Source organism: Alligator sinensis, unplaced genomic scaffold (genome assembly GCF_000455745.1).
Source record: "Alligator sinensis unplaced genomic scaffold, ASM45574v1 scaffold12_1, whole genome shotgun sequence".
NCBI classification, from domain to species: domain Eukaryota; kingdom Metazoa; phylum Chordata; order Crocodylia; family Alligatoridae; genus Alligator; species Alligator sinensis.
Genome location: NW_005841973.1, coordinates 750,324 through 767,000, shown reverse-complemented (window position 1 = coordinate 767,000; position 16,677 = coordinate 750,324). Strand labels below are relative to the sequence as shown.

The window sequence follows — 16,677 nt, the reverse complement described above, 5'->3', positions numbered from 1 at the left end:
GCGGGGCGGGGGCGCTGCGCATCCCGCACGTGTGTCCGCTTCGCCCGCGCCCGCTCCGCCGCCCTGCCCCCGGGCGGGCGCCGGGCTGGAGGATGCCCCTGCCCGGGGGGCGAGGTAAGTGCCGGGCGGCTGCGGTGCGCGGGGTCTTGGGAGGTGTGTGTGCAGTTGCATGTCATCTGTGTGTGTGTGTTGCATATCATTTAAGTGTGTGTATGTGTGTGCATGTGCAGTTGTGTGGCATTCAAGTGTGCTGCATGGCATTCAAGTGTGTGTGTGTGTGTGTGCGATTTCAAGTCATTTGTGTGCGTGTGCAGTTGCATGTCATTGAAGTGCACGTGTCATTCCTGTGTGTGCACTTGCATGTCATAAGTCTGTGCATGTGCAGTTGCATGTCACTCGTGTGTCATTCAAGTGTGCAGTTGTCATTCAAGTGTGTGTGTGTGTGTGTGCAGTTGCATGTCATTGAAGTGCACGTGTCATTCCTGTGTGTGCACTTGCATGTCATAAGTCTGTGCATGTGCAGTTGCATGTCACTCGTGTGTCATTCAAGTGTGCAGTTGTCATTCAAGTGTGTGTGTGTGCAGTTGCATGTCATTTGTGTGTGCAGTCACATGTCATTCAAGTGTGCATGTGTGTGTGCAGTTGCATGTCATTCAAGTGTGAGTGTGTGTGCAATTTCAAGTCATTTGTGTGCGTGTGCCATTGCATGTTATTGAAGTGCACGTGTCATTTCTGTGTATGCACTTGCATGTCATAAGTCTGCGCGTGTGCAGTTGCATGTCACTCGTGTGTCATTCAAGTGTGCAGTTGTCATTCAAGTGTGTGTGTGTGTGTGTGCAGTTGCATGTCATTTGTGTGTACAGTCGCATGTCATTCAAGTGTGCGTGTGTGTGTATGCAGTTGCAAGTCATTCAAGTGGTGTGTGTGTGTGTGTACGCGCACACAGACACACTTGAATGACATGCAGCTGCACCTGCACCCTCTCTCGCACAAAAGTCACTGTGCGCTGCAAACATGTGTATGCGTATGTGTGGGGAGCGTGTGCTAAACACTGCATCTCGGTAGTAATAGAAATTAGTCTTAAAAATATCGTCCACTGCCAGCCTAGATTGCCCTCTGGCAACCACACACAGGTGCATGTGTGTCTCTGTATGCAGTTGCATGTTATTCACAAGTGTGAGCGTGTGTGTGTGCATGTGTGCATGTGCACACACACTTGCACTCTCTCTCTCTCTCATATAAAAGTTGCTATGCACCTGCAGGGAGAGCATGCCAAACACTGCATCTTAGTAGTACTAAAAAGTAGTAGGGCAGTGGACAGTATTTTTAAGACTAAACTGACCTCTAACAAATGCACGCAGGGTGGAGGGGGGGTTAGGGTGTGCATGCATGCAGACACACCCATATACACTTGAATGACATGCAACTACACACATACACACACACTCTTATATAGGAGTTGCTATGCGTATGTGCAGGGAGAGCGTGCCAAACACTGTATCTTCAGCAGTATTATAAATTGGTCTTAAAAATACTGCCCACTGCCAGCCTAGGTTGCCCTCTGGCCAACCGGGTCACTGTGGTTTCGTAGCCTTGGCATAGCGCAGGGTGAGGTTTCTGTTTGTTTTAAAATAATAGCCTAAGACATTCCCCTGCAGAGACTGTGTGTATGGTAACCTTTCCGAAAGATGTGTGTGCTCAAGTCTCGTGACAAGCCAGTGTTAACGAATGAGATCAGGCTGCAGCTTTTGAAAGCAAAGGAGAGATTTCATTTCTTGTAGATAATGGGTAAGAGAGTGTTTTGCTTTGTGCTGGCTATAGGTGCCACCCCCAGGAGCAGTGGGAGAAAATCTGTGCTGTCCCACATCGCAGTGAGCCAGCAGCATGCTGCTAAGGGTCAACCCCAGTCAGTCCATGGAGCATCAACCTCTCTTTGTGGAGAACACGGAGCACGAGTATCCTGCCCCGAACTCGCTTCCAGATCCATTCATGACTGAGGGACCCTCTGCCTCAGCTGAGCCAGACCCACTGTCCTTCAACCTCACCAACTCCACGGACTGCGGAGAGGAAATCCTGCTCTACGGGGACACGGAGAAGATCGTCATCGGGACGGTGCTCTCCATCATCACCTTGTTGACAATTGCTGGCAACAGCTTGGTCATCATCTCCGTCTGCATCGTCAAGAAGCTCCGCCAACCCTCCAACTACCTGGTGGTGTCCTTGGCAGCTGCCGACCTGTCCGTTGCCTTCGCAGTCATGCCCTTCGTGATCATCACGGACCTGGTGGGAGGGGAGTGGCTGTTCGGGAAGGTGTTTTGCAATGTGTTTATTGCCATGGACGTGATGTGCTGCACGGCTTCCATCATGACCTTGTGCGTCATCAGTGTGGACAGGTAAGGACCACTTTCATCTAGTAACGCTTACGTGACGGATGCTTTGTAAACACTGGAAATCATAAATCCTTTGACTTGGGTGGCTAAGGTTGTCGCTGGAATAGATCATCTTGCCCTCTTCCTTCCGCAGAAGGGGAAACCGAGGCAGAGAAAGGGGCTGAGTGACTTGCTCAAGCGCTGTCGGGGAGGAAGGGACTCAGCTCCTTTTGCTATCTGATAAGCACGTGACTTATTTTAGGCTGCAGAACTGAGTGCATGGCCCAGATCTGATGTCTGCGGAAGTGCCTCTTTATAAATGGAGGTCGCTCTCGGGTTGAGAATGCAAAACTGGCCTCTTCAGGGTTCACAGTTGCAGATGGTGACTGATCCAGTACAATGCAGGGTGTACGTGGTTAAAACGAGAGATGGGAGCATGCTTGAGGCACGTATTTAAGTGTTTTTCTGGACAGAGCCGCAAGGCTCCGATGGCTTCCCGAGCTCTAAGCCCCGTCAAGCCGATTCCTTTCCTCTTGGGTGAGTCAGTTTCCCAGGATCTGTTTCCCCATCTGCAAATTTTGCAGCTAATTATATTGTCTGCGTCACAGGAATATTGCCAGGATGAGGGGTTGGGGCAGATTCAGATCTCGAGAACCCTGCTTATTTCTGGGGGAGGGGAGGGTTCATCTAAATTTAGTGGTGTAGCTGAGCTCTCCGTCCCGTCCCTTGGAAATAAGGCACTTGAAACTACAAAAGAATAAAAAAGCCTGATGTATTTCTCATGGGCCTGTGCAATCAGAGCACTTTTTCCTGTGGAGTTTGAGTCATTCACCTGCATACTGTGGTGAGGCTGGGATACGGAGCTAAGATGCAAGATCGTGGTTTCAGCAAGATGAGCTCTCTGTTCAGTGAGTAACTTTAGGAAAAGGCAATCGGGACTCGTTGTAGAGATGAGATATCTTTTATTAGAGCAACAAGATTTTTGCAAAAAAAAAAAATTCTTTAATTGCAAAAATCTTGTTGGTTTAATAAAAGATACCGTCTCTGCTTTTCCTCTAGACCAATACGGCTACAACCTGGATACCTAACTGTAGGAAAATCGTCTTATCGGTTTCCAAGCTGAGGCCGGCCAGGTGTGGAATTGGGTAAAAAAAAGTGGAAAGTTCACCAAACATCCAAACACTGCATTGAAGCGGGGTGTTTCCCTGGGCAACTCCATAACAACACATGTTCAAACATCCGTGGGCTAACACTAACTTCCAGTCCTACCTGACTAATCGACTCGAGTCTCACTCCTAACTTAACAAACTGGGGTTATTAAAAGCCAATTTTTTGAATGAATAAATTAGAGTCTTTTCCGGGTCTAGATGTATTGTTTGAGATGTGTGTGGGGGGAGGGGGAGGGGGACTTTTGTTTTATGGTGGGAAAACCAATTAATTAAAAGGGAATGTATTAAAACGTGGAAGGCCATATACACGGGAGGAAATCCATATCAGGTAGGAGAAAAATGAAAGTCAATAGTAGAATATATGGCTTTGTTTGGCTTTTCAGGGATGATGGATAAGTGTGATACTAAAGCAGAGAGCTAAAATGAAACGCGCGCACGCATGAAATAAAGCAGAGAGACTTGAATTGGAGACATTTGCTGCTTTTTTTTTCCCCTAAGTTCCTATGCCAAGTAGAAATAGACATCAAGATGCAGAAGTGCAGAGGACAGAGCTCTTACTAAAATTAAATGCAATTGATTCTGTTCATTAATTATGATTGCCTGGGTGAAATTCCCTCTGGCTCAAGCAGGCAAAGATCCAGAGGAAGCAGTGGAGCTGTGTTGAATTTGGCCGGCTGTCTTTCTTCACCAAAATGTGAGCAAACGCAGGATTTCGGGGAAATGTGCATTGCGCTAGCCAGAAAGCGGTCAAACCCAGCTAATTCATCAGGGCCAAATCCTGAAAGGTGCAGAGCACGTTGCCACTGAAGTCAACAGGGGAGGGATTATTCAGGAGGTGGGTTTCTGCCATTACAGACCAGATCCAGAGTTGCCTCTGAATGCATAGCACGGCTCAGATGTGCAGAATAGAGGGGTCAGTTCAGTTCCCTGTGTAAAACAGAGCAGCCTCGAGGCTGCTCTGATTTATGTTGGCTATTCAGTGGCATTGTTGGAGGCAGGCACCAACCCCAGGCACCCATTTTGAGGGCACAAGGATGATGGCCACTGCCAACTTAGCCACAGCCATTGTCACTGCCCTGGCTACAGCTGCCTGCAAGGGCTTGGAAGCTGCTTGTTACTCCTCTGTGGCTATTCTTGTCCCTTAGTGGACTGCTTTGGCAGCTGGGGATTGATGGTGTCTAAAGGAAACCTGGCTACTATCCCTTTCACCCACTGCAGAGGCTAGGGCAGGTGCATTAGCTGCCGGTACTTTCCCTTCCACAGGCATGCAGCCATCATTCCTCCCCATAACCCACGCACGCATTATCAACACATCTCACCTGTCCCTAATCCCTGCAAAACTCCTCATCATCTCAGCGTCCTAGTGAAATGCATCATGCTAACGCACCACCTTGACCGTGCTTTCCTGCATGTCCAAAGAGGAAGCGTGGCTTACTGGTAACAAAAGAGGAGAAGCAAGAGGTAGCAGGAGGCAGAGGGGCCGGGCGGCGTTATGCAATGCCTTGACCTCTTTGTGCATGAGTGAACTCAGCTGGATGAGTGACTAAAGAGCAGTGGCAGTCAGATGGCTGCAGTTGAGCAAAGCTTTCCTGGATCTGTCTCGTTGAATGCTTAAATCAGACCAACTGTACTCTGCGGTGAACCCAGCTGGCCCATTCAGTCACTGTCTGCTCTGGATCCTTCTCCCCAGCCCGTAATTGCTCATTTGGAAATGTGGAGCAGAGTGCAGGCAGATAAATTAGCCGAGACACGATACGAGGGGGGGAAAATCAATACCAGGGGTTTAAATCGGAGCTGGAATGAGCCACTCGTCAGAGAAGCACGTTCCTGTGAATAAGCCCCATGGATTTGCATAATAATAGCGGTGGGTCTAACTATGCGTGTGCCTGAGGTTTGTGATGGAGAGCTTATTTCACTGTGTCCGTTTGATATCGTTTCAATGCAGTTCAGGATTCAGTAGCTGCTGGCGGGGCTATGAATGGCTCCCCATATGGCTTGCAATCTTGATAGCCCTGTGGCTTTCAGCCTAGGGTCATCTGTTCCCTTGGGAAGGGTCACATTGCAGTCGCGGAGCAAGGGCCGTGTTACTTGTCCAGGTTCTTCCCATATGAGCCTGTGCAAATGTTCACGATCTGATCCTGTGTCTTTCTGGGCTCTGCAAGGCTCCTTGGTGGGGCTTGAACTGAGCTGCTTCCAAGCTCCTTGAGCCATTGCATCTTTTGGGTGGTAGGAGGAAGAAAGCGAGTGGTGGCATCTCCCCAGTGCCAATAATCCCCATGTCAAGGGTAGAGGGTGGCACCTGTGCTTTCTTCCTGCGCTCACTGAAGAATAAAGTAGGCAATGATGTCATTGTCTTAATTGTTCTCCGTGGGCATCTGGGGGGGTTCTCTGTACCATGGAAGTAGCACGTCCTGGCACCTGGAGCTCAAGTAGGCCCTGTCCAGCTTAATCCTCCAGCAAATTCACCCGTGAGACTGCTCTGGACTTGTCCCCAGCACCCGCTTTCAGGACCTCGGTCTTTAAACTTGCCTGGGGTGGGGCATTAGGGGGTCTCCGAGGGCTGGAGCCCACCACTGCAGCGGTATAGACAAGGCTGCCCTGCTAACCCATTTCTGAGAAAGGAAAGCGAAGAGCTGGGGACTCCCTCTAATAAATTCTTCTGCACTCCCAAATCTAAATGCTGCATGGACGTGCTCTGTTGGACCAGCTTGCCTTATTCCATCTGGTTGCATTTCTGAAGAGGCCGAAGTTTACATGTACTCTGACAGGCTTCGGGAGGCCTTTCAAGATGGAAAGTGCAATAAAAATGTAGCGTATTATTAAAATCTCTCTCTCTCATTTTTTTTTAAGCCTCTTGAGTACAGCTAGTGAAACATTTTGATCCAAAAAGGGACTTTTTCAGCAAAACAAATTTTTGCTGAAAAATACCTGTTTTCAATGGCTATATGTTGACAAAACCTGCACATGTTTCAATTGAAGGGAAAGAAAAGAGGAGTCTGGTGCCTCTTTGGGCTACTTTGCAGAACATGGTGAAACAAGGTGGATCCTTGGCCAGTCGGTCAGTGATGTCCGTGTTCAAGTACACCTACCGCAGCGTGTCCTAGTGGAGATGAAACACTGGTTTGGAGACCTATGTTGTATTCCTGGCTCTGCTACAGACCGGATGGGTGACTTCAGATGAGTCCCGTTCACCTCTCTGGGCCTCTGCTTCCCCATCTCTGCAGGGGAGATGATTTACTGCAAACTGATTTGAGATTTAGGGATGAAAAGTGCTACATGCAAAGAGCCAAGAATCACTATGACCCTGTTGTTGGCAAGAGCAGGGCTAGAATAGGGCTAATATGGAAAATTTCATGAGGCTGGTGGTAGAGTCACTGGAAAAAGCAAGCATGTGAACGTGGTGGACCATCAGGCTCAGAGAGTAGTAATCAATGGCTTGATGTCTAGTTGGCAGCTGGTATCCAGTGGAGCGCCCCAGGAGTCGGTCCTGGGGACAGTTTTGTTCAGTGTCTTCATCAGCGACCTGGAAGATGGCCAAGTTTGCAGATGACACCAAGTTGCAGAGAGTAGTAGATATACTGGAGGGTCGGGCTAGGATTCGGAGAGACTGCAGCAAATTGGAGGATTGGGCCAAAAGAAATGACACCAAGAAAGGGATCTTGGTGTCATTATTGACTCCAAGATGAACATGGGCCGACAATGCGAGGTCATGGTTGGCAGGGCTAACCGGACCTTGTCGTGCATCCACAGGTGCATCTCGAGTAGAGCCAGGGAGGTGATCCTCCCCCTCTATGCGACGCTGGTCAGGCCGCAGCTGGAGTATTGTGTCCAGTTCTGTGCGCCCCATTTCAGGAGGGATGTGGACAACATGGAGAGGGTCCAGAGGAGGGCCACCCGCATGATCCGGGGACAACAGGGCAGACCCTACAGTGAGAGACTGCGGGACCTGAACCTATTCAGCCTCCACAAGAGAAGGCTGAGGGGGGACCTGGTGACCGTCTATAAACTCACTAGGGGGAACCAGAAGGGTTTGGGGGAGACGCTGTTTCCCCTAGCCCCCGCTGGCATAACAAGGAGTAATGGGCACAAGTTGATGGAGAGGAGGTACGGATTGGACATCCGAAAAAACTACTTCACAGTTAGGGCGGCTAGGAGCTGGAACCAACTTCCAAGGGAGGTGGTGCTGGCCCCTACCCTGGGGATCTTCAAGAAGAGGCTGGATACTTACCTGGCTGGACTCATTTGAGTCCCGTTTTTGTTTTTAGGGTGAGTGGTTTTGTTTGTTTGTTTGGTTTTTTTTTGGGTTGTTCTCCCGCCCTGGCGGGGGGGCGGGCTAGAAGATCTATTAGGTCCCTTCCGACCCTGAAACTATGAAACTATGAAACTATGAAATCCCACGAGGTTCAACAAGGACAAGTGCAAAGTCCCGCACTTAGGACACAACAATCCCATGCACCAGTCTATGCATCTGGTGGGGGGAGTTCATTAAAAACCCAAATCTCTCCCAAAACTAGTTGACAGAAATTTATTTGTTTGCTGAGGATTTAAAAAAAAATCCCATTTTGCAGCCAGCTGTATTCTTGAGATGTCCCATTCTTTCAGATGAGAAATATTCTCTTGGACCTTGGGCTGAGCTATGTTGTAATTGGCATTGGTCTTCTGTAGAAAGACAATCCCAGAAAGAGAGATTCATTCAGAAACAGGTTTTGGGGGTTTTTACTTGCCCTCTCCCTTCTTTATCCAGACAGGTCTCTGGTTATTAGGGATGCTCGGTCAAATCGCTCTCCAGGTTACTCCTGCCTTTCAATAGCTCAGACAGCCCGGCTGATTTCAACACGTAGCTATGCTTTCTGCCTCGCTGAATCAGGAACATGACCTGCCCTGAAAGCATTTCTTGAGGTACAAACAAGGCTGTATGATCCCAACTTGGCCAACGTAAACACAAGTGAAAGCACCCACCAGCATAGCTCTTTGAGCTCTTCTTTCATGTGACAAAAACAGTGTTCGTATCTTTATCTTTGTGCTGTTTGCTGTTGGTGAAACAGCTGGCCAAGTGTTCAAGAGATCTGGGCCCACATATCAATTTGACACAGCTCATGCAACCTTGGGCATGTTTCTTCAACTCTCCACATGGGAACTGAAGTAACAGAAACCAGGGCTAATAGTGTAGCTGGTTGAACTCATATATATATATAACATATATATAGTTCAACCAGCTTCACTCTTCGCCCTAGTTTCCAGATGGAAAATGAAGTAACAGAGTTGAAGATATATATATGTATGTGTGTGTAGGTGTATGTGTGTGTGTACTTGTATATATGTATACGTGTGTGTGTGTGTGTGTGTGTGTGTGTGTATGTGTGTGTGCATATGTATCAGAATTTCAGTCTCTAAATATGTCAACGTTTTGAAAATTGCTATATATACATATACATGCGCGCACAAACACACACGCGCACACACTATATATAGATAGATAGATAGATAATTGTTTGTCTCTATCTATCTATCTATCTATCTATCTATCTATCTTACTTCATTTCCTACCTGGAAACTAGGGTTAATAGTGGAGCTGGTTGAACTATACATATGTTATATATACCATCCTTCCACCCCGGAAAGAAGGTTTGCTCAACGGAGCAAGACAATGGCCTTTGAGGAAAAGTGCCCATGAAGATAATGGGTTTTGCCTTAGTATCATGGCCATAGCAAACATATAGCTTCCGTGACTAATATTACTAGCCTGCTCTTTCTTCATGGTCTTATATAATATAGTATGTGTGTATGTATATGTATATACAGGCAGACAAGGTTCCTTGGGTGAATTTGATATCTTTTATTAGACCAACCCAAATGGTTGGAGAATAGTTATTAAGCAAGGTTTTGGGTTCAAAAACCCTTCGTCAGGCTAAGGAAGCTTCAGCAGTTGGTGTGTGCTCTTCCTGGATGGAATATATATATATATATATGTATATACAGCAATTTTCAAAATGTTGGAATATTTAGAGAGACTGAAATTCTGATACATGCACACACATCCATACGCTACATATATACGTGCATAAGACATGCATACGCCTATATATGAAATAGATTATTTTTCATATATATACAAACATATGAGGTTTATATAATCTCCTCTCTTTCTCTCTCTTTCTCTCGTCCATTGATAACTTTGTGTCTGTATGAGGTTTTTACAGACACACATACATATGCATGTCAAGATGTGTGTGCGCGGATAGACAGATCTATATAAAAATCCCTTAAACAGCTTTGAAAAAGGTCTGGGTTTCCCCCTGCATATGTACGCTAAGTATATATTTTTAGATGGATCTCGTTGGCGTGCCCATAGGACAGGTTGCCTGATGCTTACATCAGAAGATGCTATTTTCAGTTACTTAAAACTTTGCCAAAGTAACCATTTGGGCTACAATTCTTCACGTTTGGCATTTGATTCAGGCAGATTTTTGTTCATTTGAGATGTTCCAATTCATGGCTTCTCATTAGGGATCTGGTTAGGGTCAGGCAGCTAAATTCTCCAACAATTCCTACCTCATTGAGCATGTTCCCAGCCTTCACAGCCCCCGCGCTGGCCAGGCACCCTAAAGACTATGAGAACTTCTCTTCACACACACACACGCATCTATAAAGTGCAAATCTACACTGCCTCCCATGCAGAAGATAATACCCTACAGTTGTTCCCAGTCACTGTCTTAGCTCAGATGGTAGAGGCTTGGGCTGTAGATATAAAGGTCATAACCCTACTGATGTCTGGCCCTGTGGGAATCGATATGATCCCATATAAGAGAACGGTCTTTGAGTGCATGGTCACATGCTGTTCGTTCCACAGCGCCATCCTTCGTTCAGCAAATGGGTATTTAATATTCCTTTTTGTCTTTATTCGGGGTACAGCATGTTCTACTAGTTAACTAGCAGGTTGGGAGCTGGGATGCCTGGTTTTGTGACTAAATTACTGTGCAGCCTTGTTTAGGTCCCCTGGTTCAGCGAGACATCCAAATACAGGACAGCATGGAGGCATCGATTGAAATGGTTTTTTGAGCCGAGACCTGGTTCTCAGCCTTCGTTGAGCATTGAATTGTGGGAACTATCATGCTTTCCCAATTTTAGCAAAGCCCTTTGAGATCCCCTGAGCAGTTCATTCCCCAGGGCTTCCTCACCCAGGTCAGTCGGCTTTGAATTGAGGTTTCCAGTCGGTTCATATTTTATGTGGGGCGAGCGTGCCCCCGCGGTAAGCAAAGCAAATGAGAAATGAACCTGGGTAACTTGGTGCAGTGTTTTATTACCCTCCTGGTGAGAAAATTCTGCCTAATATCCAACCTCAACTTCCGTTGCTGCAGCATGAGCCCATTGCTCCTTGTTCGGTTATCTGCCACCGCTGAGGACAGTCCAGCTCCATCCTCTTTCAAACCCCACTTCAGGTAGTTGAAGACTACTATGAAGTCTCCTCTTCTCTAGACTAAATAAACCCAATTCCCTCAGTCTTTCCTCACAAGTCATGTCCCCCAGCCACCCAACCATTTTTGTCACCCTCCACTGGACTGTCTCCAATGTGTCCACATCCTTTCTGTAGTGGGAGCCCTGCAACTGGACACAGGACTCCAGATGTGGCCTCTCCAGTGCTGAATAGAGGGGAAGAAACACTGGCCTTGACCTACTGGCAATGCTCCTACCAGTGCAGCCCAGGATGCCATTAGCCTTCTTGGCACCAAGGGCACACTGCTGGCTCCTGTTCAGCTTCTTGTCCCCTGTCACCCCCAGGTCCTTTTCTGCAGAGCTGCTGCTCAGCCAGTCACCCCCAGCCTGTCCTGGTGCATGGGATTGCTCCCTCCTAAGTGCAGGACTTGGCACTTGTCCTTGTTGAACCTCATGAGATTTCTTTTGGCCCAGTCCTCCAATGTGTCTAGGTCACTCTGAATCCTAGCCCGACCCTCCGGTGTATCTAGTGCTCCCCCCCTAGCTTGGTGTCATCTGCAGACTTGCTGAGGGTGCGCTCTATGCCATCTTCCAGGTCACTGATGAAGACATTGAACAAAACCAACCCCTGGGACACTCCACTTGATACCAGCTGCCAGTTAGACATCGAGCCGCTGAGCGCGACGGTCCGCCATGTTCACATGCTTGCTGTTTCCAGTGAGTCTAACACCAGCCTCATGAAATTTCTCTTTTCTTTCCATATTAGCCCTATTGTAACCCTATTCATGACAATAACGGGGTCATAGTGATTCTTGGCTCTTTGCATGTAGCACTTTTCATCCCTAGATCTCAAACGAGTTTGCATTAATCATCTCCCCTGCAGAGATGGGGAAGCAGAGGCCCAGAGAGGTGAACGGGACTCATCTGAGGTCACCCATCAGGTCCGTAGCAGAGCCAGGAATATAACATATGATGCTCAAGTATCCATCTCCTCCAGCTGAGACACCAATGAGGCATGCCACTAGTCTAGACACCAGTTTCCAAGACCTAGCAAATAAAATGCATTTTTCTGCTGGTTTTCTTCCCCTGCTTATAGACATTTGTAGCGTGATTAATGAGCAACTTCTCCTTTTCTGCAGGCTCTAAGTGAATCCCTGATGTGTCTGCTTCTAAATACAACTCAATGAATGTATTATAACCCCAGTAGGTTTAAGAAGATATTGGATAGGTTTTTAGTAGTGACCGGTGGTGAAGGATGCCTTGCTTGAGATTCCTTAAATGGGCCTGATTTTCATAAAGTGTTTGTTTTGGATCTTTTTGTACTGTCTCAGATCTGACCCAAAAATGAAGGGTTTATTAGTAGATGTTGGCAAGACAGTCCTGAAGTATGATGAGATAAATAATCCTGCACAAGATTCAGGGCTCCTATATGGCCCAAGTAGCTCCTGAGTGGTCTGATATCTTTGTGTGTGGACTAAGGGCCATCAGGTCTCAGGCCTGTCGGGGTGTAGAGCCAAGTCCTTCATCATGGCGTTACGTGGTATCAGGCTTGTGTTTGTTATAGGCTTAGAGATGAGATGTCAAACTGAGGACCTGTAGCCGCTGAAGATCCTGAGACAAATCCTCTTCCATGAAGCCAGCCTTCCATCCAGCGCAGGGGGTCGCAGAGGTCTAGAAACCCCCTTACCTGCCCTCCCAACTTGCCCAAGTCCCCAGCAAGCACTGAACCAGCTCCTAGGCCTCCCTCTTCCCAGCTGTAATGCCAGGATAACATACAGAAGTGCTGGGGAAGAACAGGACCAACGAGAGGAACAGCTGGACTAAACTTCCAAGATTATTGCACCAGCACATAGCCAAGGGCAGGCCTCGCGTCCCCGTGTGATGTCACGTACCAAGATGTAGGCAGCCTGGTTGGTGGTTTGTGCAAGCTATTGGTCAAGGTCTGAGCGGTAGCCGGGGTTGAAGCCAGAGGGTCAGAGTCCAAACCAGAGACAAAATAAGAGCAAGACCAGGGAGCAAGCCGGGGCAGTTATCCATGAGAGCCCAGTTCCAACAAGCCGAGATGCAAGGTCCAAGTCGGAGCAGGTCCGCAACAGGCGGTCAGATCTTGAGTTGGGGCGCAAAGGCAGGGAAACAGCAGAGCAGTCCAAGGACAGAGGAAGCCTTGGTGTCCAGATGGCTTCCCCATGAACAGGATGCCAAGAGGACCCGATCGGGCTGGAAGCCCCGGGCTGATCAAGGGCAGTAGCAGAAGCCCTTTCCCAAACCCTTTTCCTTGCCGCTTTTCCTTCCTGGGCTGGTCCCCGATGGAGGGCTGAGCTGGTGCTTGGTCCCTGAGCCTAGGGTCAAGGGTTTGGGACTGGGTCCTAACATGTGATCCCCTTGAATCCCAGGGGAGGGCCCTGTTTATTCTGCCCCCATCCACCTCCCTCCCTTCCTTGCAGCCTGCTGTGATGTTTCCCCTTTTGTCTTGTAATTGGCCTCTCACCATTTGCAAAGGCCATGGCATGCTTTGGGGTGCTGGGAGCATGGCGCCCGTGCCCGGAAATGTAACTGGGGGGTGACTAGGCGCCAACTTGGAGAGAAGCTGCAGAAATAACCACTGCAGCTGATGGCTGCCCAGCCATGCTGGCACCACCCTCCATCCAAAGCAATGCCAGCTCCTCTGTCCATTCACAGGCAGCTCCATGGGGGAGGGAGGGGAAAGGAGAAAATGATACAGGGAGAAAACAGGCACAGGCTTGTGCTTTGCCTGAGAGTGTGGGTAATTCCACCGCATTGTTATGCAGACTGCCACCAACCTGACTAATGCAGCCTAAAAGGTAACTTAGATAATGCCGGTGTCTCCGGAGAAGCCCGCTGCTTCCCTGATACCTGAGAGATGGAGGAGCTGGCTCTGGTCCTTCCTCTCCATGCAATGCCAAAAGCAAAGCCCTCTGCCTGTGGCCAGCTCCTCTTTCTGCCCTCCACCGTGTGCAGGGGAGAGGGCAAGCTACGCTCGAGTGAGATTGCCTCCACCCCCGTGCACGGTCTTGGAAAGCTGAAAGCAGCTGGGGCCGTTTCTGCCGCCATCTCTTAACCGAATGCTAGGGGCATAAAGGAGCCTCTCTTCCAAACCCAGGAGCCGATCCTTGTCTCCATTGCGTGTTGGTCTAGTTGCACTGACTCCAACTGCGGTTACTTCTAGTTTACAGCGGTGTCATGGAAAGCAGATTTTGGCCTTCGGTCAATCGCCCGTGGAGTCATGATGCAGGGTCCATCTTTTGACTGTCCCTTGAGCATTCACATCTGGAGGTGGCGGGATGGCAGGAGTTGGAGCTGGGACAGAAATGTTCTGCGAAAATTAGGCTTTTAAGTTTCCTGATGGAAAACTAATTACAGCTCGCGGTAGAGGTGATTATCTTTTATTAAAGCAACTAGATATCACCGCGACCACAAGTCCTGATTCATCGTTTCATAGTAGCTAGGGTCAGGAGGGACCTGAATGGATCATCTAGCCTGACCCCCATTCCTTGTTCCTCTAGACCAATAAGCCTACAACCTGCATACCTGACTGATGGAAAATTAGGCTTTTAAGTCACTGATGGTTTTTAAGGAAAAATACCTGGATTGTAGCAGAGCCCTCCAAGTAGACCACATCTTGCAAAATGCGCTGGGTGGTGATTGTGAGAGGGAAGACGGGGGCACCGTAGGAAGTGAAGTCCAATCAGGGACTCAAGCCTATGCAGGAGAACGGGTGCAAACTGCAACTCCCGGAGGCACGGGAACAGCATTTTGAAAAGGCCATTTGTTCTGGTTTTTAGCTCTTTTGAGGAAAAAGCCTCAAAGTTCCTCAGGGAGAAGGAAAATCTCCAGTTAGCTCCAGCTGTGACTAAGATGACACCATCCTTTTGCATACACAGTGGTACTTGTTGTAGACATTTGATGGTTTGCACCTTCTTCTAGGTACCAAAGCAGCCCCATGCCAAGCTAATAAGCTCTTAAACTGTTTTGCAGGTACCTAGGGATCACGCGGCCCCTGACGTACCCCGTGAGGCAAAACGGGAAGCTGATGGCCAAGATGGTGTTCATCGTGTGGCTCCTCTCTGCCTCCATAACGCTTCCCCCGCTCTTCGGCTGGGCCAAGAATGTCACCGTGGAAAGGGTCTGCCTTATCAGCCAGGACTTTGGATACACTGTCTACTCCACCGGCGTTGCCTTCTACATCCCCATGACCGTCATGCTCGTCATGTACAACCGGATCTACAAAGCCGCCAAGGTCAGCGCAGAGAAGCACCGGTTCATGAACTTCCCCAAACAGTACGACCAGGACGGGGTGTATTGCATGGAGGCCGGCGTCCGGGGCCATCACAGCTCCAAGCGCAGCAAGGCGGTGGAAGAGTGTGCCACGCTGTCCAAGCTGCTGAGGCAGGATCGAAAGAACATTTCCATCTTCAAAAGGGAGCAGAAAGCAGCCAGGACCCTTGGCATTATCGTGGGGGCCTTCACGTTCTGCTGGTTCCCCTTCTTCCTCATGTCCACGGCCCGGCCTTTCATATGTGGCATCCAGTGCAGCTGCATGCCTCTGAGGTTGGAGAGGACCCTGCTCTGGCTGGGTTACACCAACTCCCTCATCAACCCCCTCATCTATGCTTTCTTCAACCGAGATTTAAGGACTACTTTCTGGAACCTCTTGTGGTGCAGATACAGGAACATCAACCGGAGGCTGTCGGCAGCCAGCATGCACGAGGCACTGAAAGTCGCAGAGAGACACGAGTGTATTCTGTAAACCCCCAAAGAGGGCCTGTGTCCTCTCGTCTAATGCTAGCGCTCAGTGCCTAAGTCAAGACCTCCCACGTCTCCATCCAGCCCTTCAGGAACGGCAGCTGTGTGCATTGCCATTCTCCAGCCTGAGCTCACCATCACAAATTGGGTACAAGAGGCGCTCCAGCCCGGAGTACCTGAGTGCTGCCCGTCCATCACGACCAATTGCAGCCCCTTCCCTTCTCTTTAGCCCATAGCTGTGCTGCGCTTTCAAAACTGTGAGTCGAGCAGCAGCCCATAGGACCCAGGATGGAGCCAGGATGGTTCTTGGACCTTGCCCCGAGTTGCGCCACAGCCTGACGGTGACCTTGGGCAAGTTGCATCACTTCTCTGTGCCTCAATTTCCCCCCGTGTAAAAAATTAGACGCTCAATTTTTGCAGGGGGCTGTGAGGTCTGTGGAGGGAACGATGCTGTGTGCAATGAGATTATCTCACAAGCCCTGTAGGACAGCAGCTATGGGCTGCACTGAAGTGGACGATGGACCTCACGTTCTCCCCCCTGTGCTTATAAACTATTGCAACCCAGTTGTTTCCATTCTACATCCCGCGGCCCGTTCCAGGTTTGCATGTCAGGGAGATGATACCAATGACCCTCTTTCCCCGAGTCCTCGCATTTCAGCACTTGAACCTGGCATGCTTAGGAAAAGGAACAAAAAAACCTTTGTTTATAGTATGGTAGGCGAAGTTTCAACAGCCTACTTAAATCGGAGAAGCGAACAGCAAGCAAAGACTGATATATTTACTGGGATGTATTGTACTTCATTCACAGCTGAGTGATGTGTTTGCATAATGTGTGGCTAATTGATTGACTGAGGCACTCCATAAAAGCACGCTTTGGTTGATGAGAGACATAAATACGCGATTTCACCAGTAGCTTTACGGTGCTGCAGTGTGATGTACAG

General features: G+C 48.8%; 1 protein-coding gene across 1 annotated transcript; it reads left to right on the top strand.

The window, feature by feature from the left end:
• The first annotated feature begins 1,884 nt into the window (after window positions 1-1,884).
• On the top strand, window positions 1,885-16,362 carry LOC102370063 (5-hydroxytryptamine receptor 7-like). The gene is made up of 2 exons (XM_006020896.3): window positions 1,885-2,393; window positions 14,969-16,362. The coding sequence occupies exons 1-2, from the start codon at window positions 1,885-1,887 to the stop codon at window positions 15,738-15,740; spliced, it is 1,281 nt and encodes a 426-aa protein (XP_006020958.1). The 3' UTR covers window positions 15,741-16,362.
• Window positions 16,363-16,677: the final 315 nt, after the last annotated feature.